Consider the following 23394-nt stretch of genomic DNA (forward strand, 5'->3'; position numbering starts at 1 on the left):
GAATCACAAGTGGAAAGTCCCGGGTGATCCAGACCCTTTTACCTTCTGTTAGCTTTTTTCCCTTAGCACTTTTTTTCTCAATTTTTATGATCTTCCTGAAACCTAATTGGACAAATGAGTACCATGTCACTGCCTGAAAGGGCGGTGTAAGCAGATTCAATAGTAACTTTCAAAAGGGAAATGGATAAATACTTGGAGGAAAAAATATACAGGGCTTATAGGGAAAGAGCAGGGGAGTGCAACTAATTGGCTGGCTTTTTCAAAGAGCCAGCTATGGCACGATGGGCCGAATGGCCTCCTTGTGTGCTGTATCATTCTCTGACTGGAATCGGTAGCTCAGAAAGAGTAATTTAAATAAATGATCTATGCATACAAGAAAATGCTGGAAAAAATGTAAAATAAGCCAAGTTTCCCACATTTACGGCTTTGGAGAAGGAAATGATCCTTGGATTAGGTGGGATTGACTTGAGAGCTGGTCAATCTGCACCAATATGTTTGCTTGCTGCTAAGTGGAACTCTCTTGGATTACTATCTGGCTATCAGTGTTACTGATAATATTCGGAGAGCATAGATAGCCTGTTTAGTTCTTCTGCCCAACAATACTGTGTGCGACTATGTAACTAACTGGGAATTATGGTGCAGGCTGGTGGAAGGGAATGAAGCAGTTTCTACCTGCGAAAAGCGCTGAACCTGATGACACTTCTGTGCGCTACAGCAGCAGCGAGATGACCCGCCTGAGAGCCCGAAATGCCAGCACAATGATCCAGACAGAACCTGCAGGTATTCCACAGAAATAAACGCAGAGCCTGAACACTCACTAAAAGGCACAGTGCCACAAAGACACTCACTATAACACAGGATCAATAGTATCAAAGTTATGGTCACAGCTGCAGAATGAATTGTTATGTAGATAAACGGCTGCAAAGTTTTCAAACTGCTTTCTCTTTTCCACCAGAAACTTTACTGTTGTAAAAATCTGGCGCATATTAACTCTTTCTGGGACCTGAATGTGCTGGCCAAACAGGTTGATATTCTGGTTGTTGGAAAGTGAGCCGGACTGGTGCCTTTTGCCTGTACTAATTACTGATTATGTTTTCATGGGGTTTTTTTTGCTTTGACTTTCCCTTCAATATTTCTCCCTTCTCCAGAAGATGCTGCCTCATGCAGGGGTACAGATCCACAGATACCAGCAGATTAAGTCAACAGTCTGTTCATTTGTGAGGTGAGGTAGTCTCACGGCAAAAGCTGATCCCATCCTCCCCCATCAACTCGCAGTGTAATAATGGGACACTGAATAGTGATCAGAAGCAGGAGCCCTGGCTGATTTTTTTCCCACTTCCTATCCCAGGGCCATTGGGCCCTCATTACTTCCTGAATTTAGATCAGCTCACTCTCTACAGAGCCGGGTGTTTCATTTTACTAAACGCTTATTCAACTGCTTCCCTTTCAATCTAAAATGATGTATGCATGTGACATTTTATAGTTTAAACAAGATTGAAGTTCAAACAAATATGTATTAAATATTGGTGACAGTTTGTTCAAATTTAAACATAGGTTGTGGTAAAACATTCAAATTCTGCCCAAAATATTATGTAACATAAACTGGATGTTGCATACTGGCAAATGACTTATGGTATAGGCCAGAGAACAAGATTAGTTCTCACTAAGAGTAAATTTACAAGATAGAAGTATTTGTTTTAAGCCTGTCCTCCTTCTGAGCCCCAGTAAGTTGATTTAGCTACAAAGTTCATGACTGTGTCCTTGAGCTTTATTTTTCCTCCTGAAGGCAATTACTCTTGCTTGATACTGTGGCGTGGGCCTTATCCAAGTATCCATTCTTCAAGTATGAGCTCACACAGTTTAAGATCATTTTTTTTCCCTCTGGTAAATAACTGATTTTCAGAGGACTCTTCTGGGGCCCATTATTTAGATCCATGATTCCTTAGATTATGCGCTCTTCATGACATGAAACTACCGAGTACTTCATCTCCAACCCGCACCCTACACGTGGGCATGGAGCTAAAGTCGGAGGTCAGGGCACTACACAGGCATTGTCTCACAGATTCAGCAGCTACTTACAGGGCACCAGAGGCTAGAAGCACATTGCTATCCTGCTCCCTCTCAACTTCGAAGTGAGGTATGTAACAGCAATCCAGAGAAGAGTGGGGAGAAAGCATTTTGCTTTAACTGGAGTGTGAACGGAGGTTTATTTAAAACGACCCTGCATCTTCTTTTACCCTGGAGAGTGGCTGGTCTGCTGTCAATACTTGCTAGTTTGGTAGGCGTACCACAGGGAGAAAAGGTGTCATGCAGGAAACTGAGAATAATATCCCCTGATCAAAAACTATTATTACTTGGACAAAAGTGAAGAAAGGTAAAATAATGCCACTACATCATTCAGAGGGATGTTTTTATGTGTGTTTACAGAATATGCCCAGCCGCTCGTGGCAGGAGTTGCAGGGACACTGCGACAGACGTCCACTTTCAAACCAGAGGAAGAATCGGAAGCAGGATACAGTGACCCAGATGGGAATGGTCACTACGATGCTCCTGTATCAGAGATTTACCATGCATATGCAGAACCCTTGCCAGCCTCAAGCCCTGAATACGCCACTCCAATCATAATGGAAATTTCCGGTCACCCAACAGGAACGTTGGGATCTGCGGCAGCCTCCACCTTTAAATCAGTGGGGAGTACAGGGCCTTCAGTGGTGGGTAGTCTAAGCACATCGTTACCCAGGACTGAGGGTGCCTCTTCTGGACAGGCAGAGTATGATACGCCAAAAGGAACAGTAGTCCCAATGCCTGCAGAGGAACTAGTATACCAGGTACCACATAGTGTACCGCAGCTACCAGCAACATCAGATGCTGAGTGAACTTAAGAAAGGAGACAACATGCAGAGGGTATTTTGGTGGGGAGAAGAGAATGAGTTCAAAAGACCATTGCTGCAGCGAAAGAAATGATTGTCCAAAGCTAATGGTTAGGCATGTTACCATGGTAAGTGCTAAGAAACTGTTGCCTGTAATGGATGGAATATGGAGTTTTCTTGAATGTTGCCGTTCAACTGCATGTGCCTGGAATGTAGAGGTTGATTCATACTGGTGAGGTATTTAATGTCATCTAGTACCAAAGGGTTAGATAGTGCTCCGCACTAAAAGATGGAAAAGATTTTGATTCTGGTCAGTCCATTCTGGTTCACTTCGGCTCATTTTACGCTGTTGACTACCAAAACATATTGTACTGAAATCTGCATTAGGAAAACAACTCTCAGACTTGGTTACGGCAAGTGGAGGTTAAATCGGAGAGACACATGCCAACATTTAATGTCCTTAACCAAGTATTGTGACAAACTGAACAAGTGTTAACTGGGAGAGCTCCTGGGTTTTCAACTAAGGAACTTGAACCGATCACTCAACACTGAGTTGTTTATAAGGCAGGAAGCTTTGCCAGTCTGAGCTTGGAGGAGATACGTGGAATTGGCCTGGAGAGGTAATCCTCTCCCAAAATACTGCAGCTCATTTTAATAGTGTTGCTGAGAACCAGGTCAAATAGCTTGAGATGTCAGCCCTGAAGTTCCTGACACATTCTACCAGCCTCCCGCTGTAATTCACAGGGGGAACGCTGCAAACAGCTGACAAAGGCGATCTATGCTGTTTCCCTGGGGCTCTGCCTATCTCCTACTGGAGTAACGGCAGGAGACCAGTAGCACCCCCGTGGAATTTCAGGGCATTTATTTTAATGCTACTGCAAATTGGAATTAGTCTTGACATCACACTTTTGATGGTGTGATAGTGTTCTATTTATTCTACAAGTTGGTTTTTAACTTTGTTCTGAAACATGGTGCAGTCTATTGACCATAGTTTGTTTGATCAGTATATTTTCACTCTCTAACTACTCCCTGGGACGCTTACAGAATTAGTGCCGAACTCGCCTCGGTGATGGTGTTTCCCTCTGCTCAGGTTTTTTTTAATGTAGGCTGAGCTGTACAGCTGTCTAGACTAATTTCTGATTTGTTTTCCAAACCCCTCACATTCCTGAATGAAATGGGTGCCATAAGGGGGATATTTTATAGTTGGGCTGATGGAGCTGCAACTGTTGCACATATTATTTTAATGTTTTTATCCACGGTTTTATTGCTGGCATTGGAGACCAGATCTTATTGCAAATTTGACTTTCAGTATTGCGCCTTGAGAGAGAGAGATGGCACTGTCACTGAGGACAGGTGGTTTCTGTTGTAAGTTTTTTCCTGTAATAAATGGGAACCCTTGTCCAAGTGATCCAGCTTACATTATTAATAAGTTTTATATAAGATGATAAATAAAGGTTGCAACATCACGGTTTGGGGTGACTGCTAATATAACAAATGCAAAATATATTTACTGTTACAAGGAATCTCCCCACCCCACTCCCATATATCACATTCCTGAGAGTCCAGCGTATCCTGGGCAGGCTGAACACCAAGTACTGACCAGAAATATCCATGAACTTTAAGCTGAAACATAGTCAGGTGAACATTCCGAGACTCAGTTCCTGGCACGTAGTCTTGCTCAACAGAAGCATAGATTGGAGGCCAGCATGCCCATTTCCCCAATCTACACTCCCATTGGGTCAGACTCCATCTCGGGAGCAGAGTTGCTAAAAAAAAATTACTCTAGTTTTCCTTTTCAGCATTTTATTTATATTCTCTCTATCTCATTCCCCCCCCCCTCTCTCATTCTTCCCCCCACCACCCCCAATCAGCCATTAATCTCTCTTCCTCCCCTTGAGGCTGTCCTTTATAATGATAATAAATGGCCATTTGAACATATTAGATATATCAATTTCTGATATGTTAGAACTAATGAGAAACACTGTCCGATCCAACTGTATGTTTATTCCTATTGAATTTGATATAAAATGTTTCTCTAAGCACAGTGGGAAAGAAATGTGAAAAAAGACAAATTTATCTTGCACTCCTGCCATTTGCAATTCCCATCTTGTTAGAAAAATGAATGTAATAAATTTCCATTTAGCATTGCTATCCTTATTTGTTCTTCTTTGAGCAACTGCTTTTGTGTCAGATTACACCTTAAATAAGGATGTTTATTCTGGCCCAAAATGGCGTTTGCCATTAAAACCCCCTGGTATGAGTCAGATCTCTACAAGAATGTACTTTTTTGTTGTCTTACCTCGGCATGTACTGTAGTCAGTTTATTATTTGTATATTTTGGTAGAATTTAGAATGTATACATAGAATGGAAGAGATTTTTTGATGATCTGTTGATATGTGATTGAAATATTTGTACATAGATTACCAGATGAAAGTAACTGGTTGGTAGAAAATTAATGGAACCCTCAAGTCTCAGTGGTATTGTTTACCTGGCTGAATCTACAATGGTTCTCAGCTCACTCCTGCTCTGTTCTAACAGCTCGAACTCCAGCAAGCCCTGCACGGTCAATTGATTCCACAAATGGTGTTAGGCTTGACTGTTGCACATTTCATGACATAATGGGTTGAGGCCATTTGTTTCAAAACAAAAATCGAGGATTATTGTGAGTGTTCTCAGTATCTGAATTTCATTGACATTTGACCTTTCCTTTTTAAGATTTCATCAAATTTTATGTATGTTCCCAATGTATGGTTGTTAGCTGTGAGATAAGGTGGACTATAATATTGAGGTTCGTGCCAGCCTAATAAATAGGCTATCTACAAAACTGATGCTAAGAAACGTCGGAGACAGCCACTTGCTATCAGTGAGATGAAACATTTGCTCCTCCTTCAGTTCATCTAAAGGTTAACCCTCTGTCTGCAGCTATGGATGAGCTGGAAGGTTATTTTCTGACCCATGTGACCAAAATGTGAAGCATTACCTCAGATTGCTGAAGGTAAAGTCAGATGATTTTTAAAAATATTTTCGGTAATGAAAATGTTTTTTCTGCCCAAGATGTTGTCATTACTTCCTGATGAGCAGGAAGTTCCCCTCTAAACAATTATTTTACTTTCTCTTTTAATTGACTTTTTGCAAGTATAAGCAGTTCTCCCTCTGGTAGCTAGGATGTGAGAATCATCATTGAGAAAGACACGCTAAAGACATCATCCTAGGCTTCAGAAATGGTGCCTTTCATTTTTGACACCGCCAGCTCTACCCATAAACATAAGGATAAACTCATCATACGGGGGCATACTGTGTATGAGGTAGTAAATGAGCCCCTTAACATAGCAAAATAATTTAAATATTACAAGTTGGAAAAACAAAAGCAAATATGTAAGTAACATTTCCATATTTTCCAGAAAATTGTGTATGCCAATTAATTGGATTGAGAACTCCTTTGGTTCTGTTGCACTAGTGATGCAGTAATGAAACGTGCCCTGCAGGCGGTGCTGTTAAGATTCCTGGCTGAGTTCTGCACTTTGTTCTATTATATGCATTAACATTCTCCCAACAATGGCTATGGTAAGCCTTTAAAATTCACTGTTTAGACCTCAACTCGAGTATTGTGTCCAATTCTGGCCCCCACATTTAGAAAAAGATGTCCAAGGCCTTGGAGAGGGTGCAGAGGAGATTTACCAGAGATGAGGGAATTCAGTTATGTAGAGAGACTAAGGAAAGTTGGGATTGTTCTCCTTATAGCAGAGTAGGTTATGGGGAGATTTAATAAGATGTTCAAAATTATGAGGGGTTTTGATACGGTACATAGGGAGAAACTGTGTCCACTGGCAGCAGGGTCAGTAACCAGAGGACACACATTTAAGATAATTTGCACAAAAAAAAAGCCAGGGGGGAGATGAGAAGAATTTTGTTTTACTCAGTTGGTGGTTGTTATCTGGAATGCACTACCTGAAAGGGTGGTGGAAGCAGATTTAATAGTAACTTTCAAAAGGGAATTGGATATATACTTGAAAAGGAAAAATTTGCAGGACTGTGGGGAAAGAATAGGGGAGTGGGACTAATTGGTAGTTATTTCAGAGAGCTGGCACAGACACGATGGGCTGAATGGCCTCCTTTTGTGCTGTATGATTCTATCTCTAACTTAGGTTTTCCTAGTCTTGTATGAATCATTTGGGGTCTAGAAACCTCGATGAATAATGACATTATAACTTGTTACCCAGCACAAAATATTTTCCAGCTATCCTGTGAGTATTAAAAGTCAAACCCAAAATTTGATTGCAGAGTTTCTAACATGTCCTTGCAGGAAACCCGGCCTTTAATTTTGACACTGTACTTGCTCAACAAATACAATACAAAATTAGCTAACATTTCCATATTGTGAGAAATATCTGCCTTAAACTAACTTTAATTAGTATGTTTAGACCAACCTAGAGGGTGATCAACAACTGCAACAGGTTGCCAAGAACAGTGGTTGAAGACAGGCCACTGGACTCAGTAAGTAACAGCTAGATATTATAATACTGTAGGTAGGTTTTATATTCTGAAAATATGCCAAATGGACTGAATGGCCTTTTTAACCCAAGTCTATCTTATGATCATGTCAAATTAAGGAGTAACCAGGAAATGGTTCCAAGTCTGTATAGAGATATCATTCTCTCTCTATAACCATTTATTTTAGTCACATTCACATGTTCTATACCAACTACTGTCTCTGGGACGTTAAACCGAGGCCTCGTCTGCTCTCTCAGGTGGACACAAAAGATCCCATGTCACTATTTCGAAGAGGAGTAGGGGAGTTATGCCCGGTATCCTAGCCAATATTTATCCCTCAAACAACATAACAAAAAAACAGATTATCTGGTCACTATCACATTGTTGTTTGTGGGAGCTTGCTGTGTGCAAATTAGCTGCCGTGTTTCCTACATTACAACAGTGACTACACTTCAAAAAGTACCTCATTGGCTGTAAAGTGCTTTGGGGCGTCCAGTGGTCATGAAAGGCGCTATAGAAATGCAAGTCTTTCTTTAACATTTCAAACCCTTGAGGCAGAATGCAGTTTTAACCTTTGCCCATACACGCTCAACACTGCCACCAGCTGGAGCTTGGTGTTTTTCAGCATTCATAGACTGAGATTTGAAGGATATATACATTTGAGATGCAAAACTTATTTTAATTTAAATTTTCCCTACACGATTATAATAGTGAAAAAGAAAATCTGGTTTAAAGTGAGAATCATTTAAGTGAACAGAATGGCCCTGAGATTAGGGTTGACACTATTTGTCAATCCAAAATCAGATTGGGGTGGGATCAAGGCTTCAATTCAGATAATGATGAAAATTTATTGAAATGTTATAATCTCGATAATGCTTCCAGAGTGAGGCACAGAAGTAAATGGGGAAAATTGAATTTTATTTAAAGCGTGTCCAGTTTACATTTTTTAAATTTCCAGACAGCCCACTCAAAAAGAAAAAAACCCACTGTCCGATCCAAAACCATGTGTGGCAACCATAACCGAGACAGCTGTTTTGTCTGGTCTTCAACAGCCCCATTCAAGGACAGAAGTCTAGTTTGGAAACAATGTGAAAATGAGCAAATCTAAAAGAACACTGGTGGCCCACAGCTTGCTGGGTAAATTCAGCCAATGGGACTGAGGGTATAGTAAATAAGAATTAGAATATATGTGTGCAGCCTATGTTTGTTACAAGGTACGTGTTTCTGGAGAATTGGAGTTCCTACTGAAATGTCACAGAAAGACAGAACTGCTGTTACCACAAGAGATGCTTCTTTGTTCTGCAGTGTTTTATGAATCTTGCTGTAAGGAGTGATAGATCTCTCAAAATGATTTATTTCTGTGAAATAATAGTTTGAATTAGTATTTGCTCCACAATATTACACTGCAAAGTGCATTCTTTCATTAGGGTGTGATTGCCAGCACAGCAAAATGTTTTCTTAATTAAAAAAAAAAAGACTTTTTGAATCTGTTCATGGGAGAAGGGGTGTTAACTAGCAGTAATTTCACGAAAATAACTCTTCCCCGCCCCAGAATTGAATCTGCCTATTTCGAGAAGACAGTAACTCATCCCATCACAATATATCCCGTTACTTAGAGAGTAGCTTTACAAATTATTAATTTTCCTTACCATTGCCGTTGTTTTTAAGCCAGCTTTGTGTGTATTTTGGTTTTATCTTTTAAAAAGTTGCAACAACTAAAAAATGACTGGAGCTGAGCTTATCACAACCGGTCAGTGTATGTCGCACAAAATTTGAACGAAACTTTAGCTCGGAGACGACGTAACTCTAGGTCTGTGCATAAAAAGAGGTCCAGTACAAGGGATCACTGCTCTCACACCAACACTTAATAATAATGAACATGCAATGCATGTATCCCATGTACAGTGAACTGTCACCCTATGTAGAGACTATTGTAATATGCACCTTGAGTTATTCTCGTGATAATCACTGTATTTATGCTGAAACTGCGAAAGCTACTTCCTGATAGAAGCTTGTGTGAATTCTACAGTTGCAGCCCTGTCACCACCTCAATGTGTTTAGTAAAAGAAAACAAAATTTGTATCAAGTTTTCTACATTCATTTTGTATGTGTCAGCAAAACTGCTTTATTTGAATTTATTGCAGACAGTTCTACACGATGTAGAAGCCACTAAGTTTATTCATTTTTACTTGTAGTACTTTTTTAATAATTTAGTGCGAGTACTGTACTGACGCAGTTAAAAAGAACTGTCGATTCAAGTGAAGTTCTATCTATAATAAAATAAAACTGAAACAAGTATTGCTTTGTGGTGATGGTCTTCGTCGCTTCACACCAGTCAGACAGCAAAAGGGCAGTTTGCCTGTTGGTCTTAAATAGGAACTCAAAAAACGCCCCGAGGGCTCAATTGCTAAATACATCATGTGGTGTAGAACTGAGCCATAAAGAACAGGAAGGTGTTGGGTTCAATCCCAGGTCTGAGCTGAGTTAACTAAGCTCTAATATGGTAGTACTAGAGGTACTACAGGTGGACTCAGTGCTCCGGGCTAGGGAGGAGAAAAGTCATGCAGACTTCCTGCCTTTGATCAATACTCAGTGGCCCCTGAGGAAAGTGGAGAAGAGGACAAGATCAGGCTCAGCTTTGATGTCCTCCCACTGTTGAATAGCATTGCCAACACATACAGGGCTCGCACGTTACAACAGCGGCTACACTTCAAAAAGTACTTAATTGGCTATAAAGCGCTTTGGGGACATCCTGAGGTAATGAAAGGTGCTATATAAATTCAAGTCTTTCTTTCATGTGAAGAATAGCTAATTGTGTGGAGTAGAGGGCAGCAGGCACTTATCGAGCCATACTCAACAAGTCGACACCCTCAACAAAAGAAAGGAGAAAATTACAGAAATCCTAAAGGGAGGGAGTCAATGCAGACATCGGGTGCAAGGGGCTGAAAGTATTCTCTCTCCTACCGCTCCTTCAGTGTTAGTTAATTTTCACTAATTAATTAAGCACAGCTTTTGGCCTTGCTCATTTTGAATCAAATTGGACCAGATTTCTGGGCACAAGGGTGGAATCAAGAAGGGGAGGCCTGGTTCTGCTCAACCCAAAAAGTCTTGGGGCTAGAAATGGGCAGTATAATTAGAAAAGTTGGAGAATTAGCGCAAGGCGCTATTGCTTTAGACTGCACGCAAAATTCGTGCTCACTGCTCAAAGAAATTATTGGAGTGCTAATTCAAGTCTTTAAGCCCAAGCTCATTGGCGTTAAGGGTGGAGCAATATCAAGTGCAGTCTAATCGCAAGTCATGATTGCCACAGGCTTTTTTCAGTTCTTAAAGGGGAGGTTTATTGATGCTGAAGAACCTCATTCTCAGCATTGCTGGCTGTACAGCTGCCTCAGCAAGCAGCAGCAGGTCAAGGAGGAGCCGAAGAACTGAAGCAGCTGTACTCATGGCAGATCCACGCCCTCATTCTGCGACCAAGCATTGGAGGTGTTGGTGTTTGCTGTGGAGAGACGGAGGGCGGTGCTCTACCCGGCAAGTGGCAGGAGGCCCTCGCCACAAGTCTTCCGCACCACGTGGAGAGAGGTAACGTAGCATGTCTCGGGCACTGTGGTCCCCAGGACCCGCACACAGTGCAGGAAGAAATTTAACTACCTCACTTAGGTGGTCAGGGTGAGTGAATGCTTCAACAAATGCTACATACCACTTTCTGAATCACAGTCTTCACTCACTGCCCAAAACACCACACCACCAGCACTCGCCCACCAACAATCTCTACCTACCAACACTCACACCCACATTTCACACCTTGCACACAATGACAACTATTCAACTATGGCCGGCACATCACCCAAATACACAGGGGAATATTCTGGGGGCTCAGCGGACGCAATCGGTGGTGGGTCGGGTGGGAAAATGTTTTTTTTCCCCCACAGCGGGTCAGGACCCCGCTGCCACATGCCTTTCCCAAATGTCGGGTCTGTCAGCGCTGAGCAGACCCAACACGCAGCAGCGGGGGAGGCAATTAAGGTCATTATGACCTTGTTAACAGAGCATTAAGAACTATTTTCAGCTCATCTTCAGAGTTTACCAGGTCGCCCACAGGGTCCACGCTGCTCGGGAATCACGTCGGGTAAGCAGGGCAGGAGTTGAATGGCCATGGAATCATCTCTCTACTTCACAGCTGCAAATGTGCTATAAAAGCTCCCATCTCACAGCTGTTCACTTTCCAAGCTCAAAAGCTGTTGCTTACTGCATTTGGAAGACAGATTGAGCTTTATGAAGGTGGCAAGTGTTTGGAGCAAGCTCTCTATCCAGTGTCACCTCATTGGAACAACCTCTCTCACCATTGACAGATTGCTTCTGTCATCTCTTCCATCAGTATCAGTGCCCTTGAAACTAGCTCACCTTGGTCCTCAGAATCCCACCACGATCAGCACCAAGCACACCAGAAGCACCAACAACAACACCACCCTTCTCCGCAATCACCTGATGCTGAACAGAGCGCACGGCATCAGCACCCGACCACATTGCTGCCCGGGAGGCCAGGGATGGCCTCACCATGGCCAGATTTACTTCACTTGAAGCTATACACCCTGGCTGCCACATGATGCACCAGGTTGGTACCAACACCATAAAGCATCCCTACAATGCCCAAGCCATTCCTTTCACACTCATCACCATTGCGTTATGTCTCACCATTCACTACAACTCACTAAGTAACTTCCAAAGGTGCACACACATCTGTCCAACAATGCAAAGTGTTGAAAATAAAGGTTTCAATGTTTGACAGTACATTAACAAAAACTTTACATGGACATTGCATAAAACACCCAAATGGCTACCCTGTGTGTTGTTAGTTGGTATGATTGCACTAGGATGAGGGTGAGTGTGAGGGGTGGCTAGTGAGATGGGGAAGTTATAATGTAGATAGCGAGGGATGGGTGGAGGTTTACGGTAAGTTGGTGTAAGACTGTGCAGGAGTAGGGTAGGGAAGGAAGAGTGATGGGGATGTGATGAATGGCATAGCAGGATGAGGTTGAGTGTGGCTTTGTACCAACATTTTGTGATCATCTGAGATTATTGAAAGGTTTCTGCCACTGCAGTCTGGTCCTCCTGACGACCGCCCTGCTTGTGTCCTGTGCAATGTGCAACGAGGCTGCGTTGGTCTCCTGGGGAGATCTCTTCCGCCCATTGGAAGAGAAGAGAACCTCCCTGCATGCTGTGACTCCCTTCATAAGCATATGGAGGGAGTCCTGGGAGAGCCTGGGTGCAGCCGTCCACCTCTGCAGTGCTTGTCAGTGTTTGCAGCACCTCAATGCTGTAGAACACTGACAACACAAATGTCAAAATTAATTTGCGCACGGTCCCTTTAAGGAAACCAGCAGACCCGCTTCCTTCAATTGGCCGGCAAACACGCTAGGCGGGCTTAGCCAGCCCAATATGGAGGAAATCATTTTGGACTGCGGACTGAAGCTGGCAGCGAGGCTGGGACCCGCCACCGACATGCCGAGGTTGGTAAAATCCAGCCCATTGCTCCACACTCACACACACTTTCCTTTCTCTTGCAGGCCAAGGTGGCTCTCAACAGGAGGGAGCAGGAGTGCACAGGCGGGGGACAAGCCAAAATCCAATCGCCATCTGCGCTGGAGAATAGAGTGCTGCAGATTATTTTGCGCCAGGTGGTGGGCACCATGGCCACCGGTGACGTTGACCCCCTTGAGGACAACAACAGCATGTTCATCCCTACTCCTTCTTGCATCCCACTTCCCCCTCACTCCACAAGTGTTTTGCAATTTCCAGCTAATCATGCTGTATGCATGCATTTCTCCCTTTCTGCCCTGTCCCCTCACCTTAACCCGACTCTTGTGCCTTTATGCTTTCAGATAATGTGCAAGCAGCTGAGCAGCCTGTCCCTGATGGCACCGCAGAGTGAGGTGGGAGAAGAGGAGGACAAAGAACACACCACGTCACTGCATATCTCACCTGCAGGCACCAGCTCAGATACTGGCACTACGCGTTCTTTAGAGGCCAGTATAGTAGCGGGAAATGCACAGGGTGAGGCACCGGGGACGAGTGGGCCGCAGCAAGGCCAGGGGGAAAGGGTAGTTCGGGGGCCAGCTCCCCAGAGGGCAAGTTCGCGCATGAGTTCTGCTGCACAGGACTCAGATGAGGACCTTGATGGGGAGGCATTTAGAAGAAGGGTGATGGACAGGCACATGGAGATGCTAGGTGCAATGGCAAGGATGAGGAGTGTGGAGGAGTCCACCATCAACATTGCACAGAGCTCTGCGCACACCACAGAGCCCATCATTTCCAGTCTGCAAAGGATGGTGGACTCCCAAAGAGACCGTGGCGACCCAGACCTGATGCCGTGTGTGATGGACGATCTGGCAACTTCCATTGCAGCACAGGCGGAAACGACACCATGTCTTAGAGCTGTAATGCAGTCTATGCTTGGTGGCATCCAATCTCAGACTGCTCTCATGCGGTCTCAGCTTGATGCCACGCAAGCTATGACTGCTGCCATCGTGGCTGGGTCTACCACTGTCGACCGGGGCTTTCACGGTGTCGCAGCAGGCCAGCAGTCTGTGTTCCAACAGTTTGCTAGGGATGCTGAGGGTGCTGCCCTGGGGAAGTGGCAGTGGGTCAGTGGAGCAGGAACCTGCTGTCCTCTCTCAGGATAACAGCAGTCCTGCTCCCACCACTGCCACTCCCACTCCCACATTGCACTTGTCGCTGCCCGTCATCCAGCCAGCCCAGACTGCTGCCGCCCATGCTGCGGTGGTGCAGACTACAGCTGGGCCTTCCAGGCCCAGAGCTGATTGAGGGCATCTTGCAAGTCCATCTGAAGTCTCCTGCACGGCCACTCCGCAGCCTTCCACAAGCCCTGCTGCAGTCACTGGACCAACACCTCATAGGAGCACTAGAGTAGGCAAAGGCACAGTAACGAGAGGCACAAAGGTGAATAGTTAATATTTTTGTGCAAATATGTGTTCACTGATTTTTGATAAATGTATTAATTCAGTTTGGATTCTTTTGTGTGGTCTCTCATTTCAGCTTTGCGCTGTGATATGACTTGCGACAGGGATGGAATGATGGGAATGTGGTGAGCAACAGGCATCTGGGGTTTAATTTATTGGAACTGCAATCTGATGAGGCGGTTACGGACCGCCCATCCGGAAGGCCGATTGAGTGGCTGCCTCCTCCCTCGCTCCTCCTCGTCCTCCTCTTCCTCTTCCTGAGGTGGACCCACAATCCCTGGGGGCAAGGGCTAGGCCTTCATGATGGCAGTTGTGGAGCATGCAGCAGACCACCACAAAATGGGACACCCGCTCAGCCGAGTATTGGAGGGCTCCTCCCGAGTGGTCATGGCAGCAGAACCGTTGCTTCAGCAGGCCGATGGTCTGCTCAATGATGTTCCTGGTGGCAGCATGGCTCTCATTATATGAGTGCTGGGCAGGAGTGTTGGGGTTGCGTAGGGGAGTCGTGAGCCAGGTGGAGCGTGGATAACCCTTGTCTCCGAGCAGCCAGCCGCGAGCTTGACGTGGTGGCTGGAAGAGTGCTGGCACACCGGTCTGGCACAGGATGAAGGCATCGTGGCTGCTGCCAGGATAGCAGACATTCACATTGAGGATTCACTGTCTATGATCGCACACCAACTGTACATTAAGTGAATGGGTAGCCTTTGTGGTTATGGAAGATCTCAGGATTGTTATGCGGTGCCCACAAAGTCACGTGGGTGCAGTCAATGGCACCCTGCACCATGGGGAATCCCGCTATCTTGGCAAAGCCACATGCACACTCGTCCTGCTTTTCTCTGGTGATGGGGAAGGAAATGTAGTCCCTTCTCCTACTGTAGAGAGCCTCTGTGACCTCCCCGATGCAGTGATGGACGGCGAACTGCAAGATGTTCGCTATGTCTCCTGTTGCAGACTGGAAGGATCCACTGGCGAAGAAATTGAGGGCAACGGTGACCTCGACTGCCACTGAGAGCGCTGTGGTCGCCTTGATCTGAGGCTCGAGGTCTGGTTACAGGAGGTGGCAAAGTTCTGTGACCACCTCCTTGGTGAAGTGGAGACTTTTAATACACTGCTCCTCGTTTAATTGGAGGTAGGAGAAGTGCTCTCGGAGGGTAAGGCCTCCTGTTGAGAGCCCTGATGGCCCTCCTCCCTCTGGGCACATGTTCTAGTCTTTCTCGCTGCCTCTGCTCCCTCCGTTGTAGAACCTGGAGGGTGAGGTCAACTGCCAGTAAAGCCCCCATTAATGTAACCAAGTGTAGCAGTTTGAATTTTTAAAGAAAAAATGTAGCTACTTTTTAGTTGCCACAACATTCCTCGTACAAAGTAACCTTGAAATTACTGAATGAACCTGACAAGAAACCACTGAAACTCCACTAACCTGACAGCTACTAGTCATTACTAATGATGCCTTTAAATAACATCCCTGGAGCCAGCTTCCTGCTGCTTCACACCAGCTCTCCCTGTCGCTGTTTACTCCAAGTGTGAAGGTAGGTGGCGACAATCAATTTCACAGATCGGGTGCTCAGTGAGCGTTGCAGATGGTGAGAGATACAAAGTAGTAGTGGTAGATTGCCGAGTCTATGATTGAGAGCATGAGACTAAAAGGTACTGCTGTATCCTGGAATATTGGGTATACTGCATATGCTTACACTGCACAACCTGCATTCAGGTCACAGAGTCACAGCTTTAGGAAGTACTGAGGCCTTCAAGTAAAAACCTTAACAAAGACATTAAAAGACACAAGCATTTTTTCGCTTTTTAAAAAATATTTTGTTCAGAGCTTTATATAGAAATTTCAGTTACGGAGGGAAAAAGGTCAACAAATTTTTTTCAGAAAACATACTGAGAAAATATAACAGCACCATCTAGCGGTGTGACTGGTAATTGTTAGCGATCAGTGTTGACATTTAACATTGGAATTCATATTACAGCACCACCTAGTGGCTGCACTGGTAATTATTTTAACATTAGAATTAGCATAGGGAATGCTCATATAGCAGGGTTTGTCCCACTTACCTGCCAAAACCTCAGCAAAAGAGCTGCGGAAACCACAGAACAAGCGCACGCACAGTGTTTACACCATTTTTCCAGAGTTTCCACAGCTCTTTCTCCGAAGTAACAGTGGATGAATGGGAGAACCCCCATGGAAACTGATCCCCAGGTTACAATGGAGCGTGAGGCTCATGTGAGAATTTGAGTATCTTGTAGATAATGATTATTCTCATCAACATTGCCAAAGACTCATTAAAGAACCAGCAGGGGAAGGAAATTCTATTGTGAGGCTTTTGAAATGAGTGGGATCCCAATTCCTCAAGCTGAAACAGATATGTGTTCTCTGTGAGTTGTTGAAGAAAGAGAGGATAGGTATATAACAGAATATATTATCTAACAGGAACTATCACTCAGTTTCTAAGCTACGTTTTCAGTGTTAGTTCTTTTCTTTAGGTTATTCAAGTATTTTATATATTTTGATTACTGGCATACCAGAGAAGTGATTCGAGAAACCACTGGACTGTACAGCAAATGCTATCTCCACATGAAGCTAAAACGCCCAATAATAGAAAAATTGTAAGGAAAGAATATAGCATTGGTATTGTTGAATGAAGCTTGTTTCTGTTACATCCAATGTGATAACTATCAGCAGAGATGCATTCCTCTTTGACAGCCTCCATTTGAGTCCCGGCTAGAAAATCTACATTCATTGATTGTGTGGCTGGATTTCCAATGAAATTATATCATCGGAACAGGCATGAACCAACAGTTACTACTTTACTATTGACTGTGATTAATTGACGATTTCAACACAACATTGTGTTGCATTCAACAAGCCCAATTCAATGAAAATGAGGTGTGAATCCTATTTATTCCCATTGATGCAAAGCTGTAAGGATGATCAAAGGTTCCTATCTCTGATTAGATTCTGTATGCAGGAATTCTATTCAAGCTCACTCCAGAACTGTAAGAAAGGAGGACTTGCATTTATCAAACATCTTTCATGTCCTCAAGACTTCCAAAAGCAGTTAAAAACCAACAAATTACTTTTGAAGTGCGGTCACAGTTGTTTCGTGGACCTTGCTTTAACATGTCATCTGAAGGACAATGCCCCTGATAATATTACATTACGTCAGCTTAGAGTAATGGCTCAAAATCCTGGTAGGGAGCTCAAATCCACAATCTTCTGTTCCACAGATGAGACTATGGAAAGAAAGGAAGACTTACATTTATATAGCGCCTTTCACGGCCACCGGACGTCTCAAAGCGCTTTACAGCCAATTGTTGTGTATGTAACCTGTTCCACCTTAAGAGAGCTTAAGCCTGTTCCACCTTAAGAGATGTACTACTTTCTCAGGCTGCTGTAGACGTAATACCGGGGGTGAACACACCGGTATATAAGCACTGTGCAGTAATCTTGTATTCAGTATAGTCCCTACCTCCAACCAGTAAAGACCTGTTTTTATTGTTACTCATTAGTCTGTGTCTTAATTAACTAAATAATTCACAGACTTAACACTGGCGACGAGTCAGGTTCTTACCCTGCGGCAGTTATTCCACGGCGGTTGAAGAGAGGTTTCAAACCACACCACCCCACTGGAAGCGACAGGCATTAGGACCCTGAAGCCTCCATCAGCTTGTGAACCGGAGTAGAAGACAGGGCTGGGGAAGACAGAGGTACAGGGCGCTAGCGATCGGCAGATAAGGGCCGGGCCGCTTTGAAGTGAGGGGCGCAGCCGGGCCATCGATCGCAACCACCGATAAGGGCCGCACTCGGGCTGAAAGGGCAGCGGCTGCAGAAATTGAAGGCGCGAGAGCCGCGGTGCACAGCGCGGGCCATCGATCGCGATCGGGAGATAAGGGCTTTGGAGTGCGAGGCGCAGCCGGGCCATCGATCGCAAGCACTGATAAGGGCCGGGCCGCTTTCAAGTGCGAGGCGCAGCCGGGCCATCGATCGCATCCGCTGATAAGGGCCGCACTCGGGCGATCGCGGCGAAGATAAGGGCCGCACTCGGGGGCTGAAGGGAGACGGCGTCGGGGGACGGGTGAAGACCGCCAAGCGTGGGAAAACCGCCATTTTGTGGGCGGAGGACGACGGCAAGAGTGGGAAGCCGCCATCTTTGATAACAAGTAAAGAAAATAAAATCTGAGAAATTGCAAATCTACAATGCCTAAACACGGGAACATTAGCACCTTTGATAGTGACCTCGAAGATTGGGCCATATATGTTGAAAGAGTAAAAAATTATTGTAAGGCCAATAAAATTCGTGACCAAGATAAAGCTCTAACATTATTAAATTTAATGGGTGCGAAGACATACGGGCAATTGAAACACCTGTTATCACCAGATGAACCAGCGGATAAGACGTTCGATGAGATTGTTACTGTCCTGAAAGATCATCTAAACCCCACGCCGCTGATGCTAGCGGAACGATTTAAATTTTACGACAGAAGGCAGCTACAGCATGAAAGCAATGCTGAATATTTGCTGGAATTGCGTAAATTAGCGAAATATTGCCAGTTTGGAACGGGACTGACAGATGCACTATGAGACAAATTTGTGTGTGGTTTATTTAAACAGGATACACAAAAGCGACTGCTCGAGGAGAATGAGCTGACGCTTGAGAAGGCGGTCACTATGGCAGCAGCACACGAAGCCGCAGCGAGAGGCACGGCAGTAATGCAGCTACGGTCACCGGAGCTCAGTGCACACAAATTGGGTGTGAGTTCTGTTAAATGTTATCGTTGTGGAAAGACAACGCATGATCAGAACCAGTGTTGGTTTAAAAACCAAGAATGCAGAACATGTGGTAAGCTTGGACATATAGCTAGAGTATGCAGGTCAGGGAAGAAGACCAGCAACAAGAAGTCACCGCAAGGGAAATACGCAAAGGTACACAAGGTGGCCGAACAGGAGTCCGATTCAGACGCTAGCAGTAATGAACTGGCTGGCTTAAGCAGTATTGAACTGGCTAGCTTAAGGGTACTCAACGTTGGTAAGGGTGCAGACCTCCAGACAATTTGGGTTACTCTTCAGATAGAAGGAGTCCAAGTAAAAATGGAATTGGACACTGGATCGGCATTGTCGGTCATGAATAAGAAAGATTACAGAAGGTTATTCCAACATATTCCCCTACAGGATACGGAGATTATATTGACAACCTACACGGGGCAGAGAGTGTACCCCATCGGGACAATAAAGGTTGCAGTGGCCAACAAGGGCGAAGGAAGTCAAATAATGGACTTATATGTGCTACCGGAGGGAGGTCCACCACTACTAGGCCGGGAGTGGTTTAGAAACATAAATATGGACTGGCATTCGCTAAAAGCCATAAAGAGTGAGAACTCGGTGCAGATAATCAGCCCAGACTCTAGAACTGATGATGATAAGACCAACCCATGTGCAAAAGACAAAGTTTCAGCACAGAATTCCACTGAGCAACAACAACATAGTTTAACAGAGAATTCTGAGTCTGTCAAGTCTACTGATATGCACATTTTTGAGGGACACTGGGCTCGAACTCAACTCCATTTCAAACTACAACAGCAATTAGAACAAATGATTCGCCGTTTTGAGCAAGAGATGAATGAAATAAAAAAAGTTCTTTGTTACAGAGTGGGAGAATCTGGAAAGGCAACAGAAGCAACTGATGGAGAAAATGGAGCAGGAGCACACCAACCATCTGCGCGAGGAGGCCGAACAAATCAAAGCTGATTCAGGTTCTGAAGGTGCGTGCCATAATCTGGTGTCAGAAGAGTTAACGGTCAGCCAACTCCTTCATATGCTGAGGGACAAGACTCTGAAATGGGAAAAACTTGAACACGAGCTGCGATCTTCAAAGGAAAAGGGTTCGGAGCTCTCAAAAGTCGTTGAGATGGCTGATGTGACGACACAGACTGAAACGACTGCAACAGAGCAGCCATTGGATGCCAAAAGTACGCTGACTCACGTCAATGTAGAACAACAGACCGCTGAAACAGCTGCTCCGGTAGAGGGATTGCATAGTCCGATCAATCAATCTCCAAAGGAAGTTGAAGTATTAAAATCACAAATGAGGTCACTAGTAAACGACTTGCTGAAAGCCCAGAAAAAGCTGGATGCAGAGGTACACATGAAGAAGTCTCTTCAGGAAAGATGTCTGGATTTGGAACAAGAGCTGGCTAACATCCAGCTGGGTATGGAGGAAATAGACGACCCTCTCACTGGTCTAGCTCAGGACGACACCGAATATTACCATGACCTGGTGGACGACACCGAATATTACGATGTCCTGTCCTGCCCAGCTTGTAACTTCGACTCCCAAAGTGCAGAAATCATGGAGGAGCACCAAAAGTCTACGGAACATCGGGAGAAGCTGGCTCTACGACGGAAACAGGAGGAAGAGAAGGAGGAACTGCGCATGCAGGTGGCAGCTGACAATGGAGCCCAGAGAGTCTCCAAGAAGCAGAAAAGGAAAAGTAAAAACAGAAGATGACCCATCTGAACCATTATCACCTCTACCAGATCACACACGTGGTCCCTCCGAACGGAGCCAAATCAGTTCGGAAGTTCAAGCTGTTAAATCCATGAAAGGACTATTGAATGAGTAACGTGAACCGACTACACCACAGAGATTGAATCTGTGAACTGTTTTCCGCAGAGACTGAATCTGTGATATGTTACGTTAAACATGAAGTTATATATGTATATATGTTATTACGTTATGTTAAATGGGGGGATGACTATAAAGCTAAGAAGGGAGGAGTGTTGTGTATGTAACCTGTTCCACCTTAAGAGAGCTTAAGCCTGTTCCACCTTAAGAGATGTACTACTTTCTCAGGCTGCTGTAGACGTAATACCGGGGGTGAACACACCGGTATATAAGCACTGTGCAGTAATCTTGTATTCAGTATAGTCCCTACCTCCAACCAGTAAAGACCTGTTTTTATTGTTACTCATTAGTCTGTGTCTTAATTAACTAAATAATTCACAGACTTAACACCAATGAAGTACTTTTGGAGTTCAGTCACTGTTGTAATGTGGGAAACGTGGCAGCCAATTTGCGCACAGCAATCTCCCACAAACAGCAATGTGATAATGACCAGATAATCTGTTTTTGTTATGTTGATTGAGGGATAAATATTGGCCAGGACACCGGGGATAACTCCCCTGCTCTTCTTCGAAATAGTGCCCTGGGATCTTTTACGTCCACCTGAGAGCGCAGACGTTTAACGCCTCACCCGAAAGACGGTACCTCCGATAGTGTAGCATTCCCTCAGCACTGCACTGGAGTGTCAGCCTAGATTTATGTGCTCAAGTCCCTGGAGTGGGGGCTTTCTGACTCAGAGACGAGAGTGCTACCAACTGAGCCACAGCTGACACTAAGCTGTGATTAAGCTGTCGTGAATTTACTTGGAAAGTGTATTAACCACTCTTTGTGTGATGTGATTAGCTTAAGGTTATTACTGGGAAATAACTCAGTTGTCAATCAAAAAGATCATTAACAATAGCCCAGAAGCAGAACACCCACCCACCTCTTGGCTGCAGAGTCATGAGGTGTGGAAAGACCAGTGAGGGGATTACAGGAGGAAAGGCTTCACAGGTGTATGTCCTTTATGAAAGGATAAATAACTCTAGATAAAAATGCTAAATGTCTACCCATGATATATCATGATTTGCCTTTCCTATCATGTCCCTTTTTTTGTGTTGGATTGATTTTTCTACTCCTGGCTCTCTTAATGCTTGTTTATCCCCTCTTTATTTATCCATCCTCCTACTTGGCTCTTGTTGTGACATTGAGTCGAAATAAAAGTTTAAGTACCAGTGCCGATCTTGTTAAAATTCTCAGCTGTTCCTGCCATTTTTTTGCAGTCGCTTATGAGCTCAGGGGAGTGGGCTTTGGGCTTGTGTGCTGTCACCCCACGGTAGACAGTGCTGAAAGTTATTTAAAGGAAGCCCAGCTGTGTGATTCCTCCAGCCGGTGAACTTCAGGGTTTGGCTCATTACATTCCCGACTCTGACACAGGATAGCAGAGAGTCAGATGGAAACCATGTAAGAGAAAGACGGTCACTGTGCAAAAGCTACCAGAAGAACAAATGGGCCAAAAATAAGAAAAGCATAATTCACTACTCTCCCCGTGTTTGCGTGGGTTTCCTCCGGGTGCTCCGGTTTACTCCCACAGTCCAAAGATGTGCAGGTTAGGATGATTGGCTATGATAAATTGACCCTTAGTGTTAGGGGGATTAAATACGTGGGGTTACGGGGATAGGGTGGGATATGTGTTGGTGTAGGGGTTACGGGGATCAGGTGGGATATGTGTCGGTGCAGGCTCGATGGGCCAAAACGGCCTCTATCTGCACTGTGGGGTTTCTGTGATTCTGTGATACTGACGGTTAATGGGAGCTTACATTTTAATTTTTCCTGTTAATAAGCCAGTTACAATACAAAATTTGTATTGACAATGACGTGGTTTGAGCTTCACATAGAAAAGGAACTATATTGTCAGACTCTAAATTATCAGACTGCTTGTCTGACATCCACTATTGGGTGTGCAGAAATTTCCTCCAATTAAATATTGGGAAGACCAAAGTCTTCGGTCCCTACCACAAACTCCATCCCTCTCCCTAACATCTGTCTGAGGCTGAACCAGACTGTTCGCAACCTTGGTGTCATATTTGACCCTGAAATGAGCTTCCGACCACATATCCATGCCATAACTATGACCGCCTATTTCCACCTCTAACATCACCCGTCTCTGCCCCTGCCTCAGCTCATCTGCTGCTGAAACACTCATCCATGCCTTTGTTACCTCTAGACTTGACTATTCCAACGCACTCCTGGCTGGCCTCCCATGTGCTACCCTATGTAAATTTGAGGTCATCCAAATCTCGACTACCGGTTTCCTAACTCGCACCAAGTCCTGTTCACACATCACCCCTGTACTCGCTGACCTACATTGGAACCCAGTTAAGCAATGTCTCGATTTAAAAATTCTCATCCTTGTTTTCAAATCCCTCCATGGCATCCTCGCCCCTCCCTATCTC

At 44.6% G+C, this 23394-nt stretch overlaps 1 protein-coding gene across 1 annotated transcript in view; it reads left to right on the plus strand.

Annotated features, from left to right (window-relative positions):
- dcbld2 (discoidin, CUB and LCCL domain containing 2) overlaps positions 1 to 9658 on the plus strand; it is a 114957-nt gene extending 105299 nt beyond the window's left edge. The window contains exons 14-15 of the mRNA XM_086006989.1: positions 643 to 780; positions 2428 to 9658. Coding sequence (XP_085863115.1) covers positions 643 to 780; positions 2428 to 2876 — 587 coding nt within the window. The 3' untranslated portion in view covers positions 2877 to 9658. The remainder of the gene's footprint in view (positions 1 to 642; positions 781 to 2427) is intronic.
- Positions 9659 to 23394: the final 13736 nt, after the last annotated feature.

Source organism: Somniosus microcephalus, chromosome 14, assembly GCF_052327205.1.
Source record: "Somniosus microcephalus isolate GS21.2 chromosome 14, FLI_Smic_1.0, whole genome shotgun sequence".
NCBI lineage: Eukaryota > Metazoa > Chordata > Chondrichthyes > Squaliformes > Somniosidae > Somniosus > Somniosus microcephalus.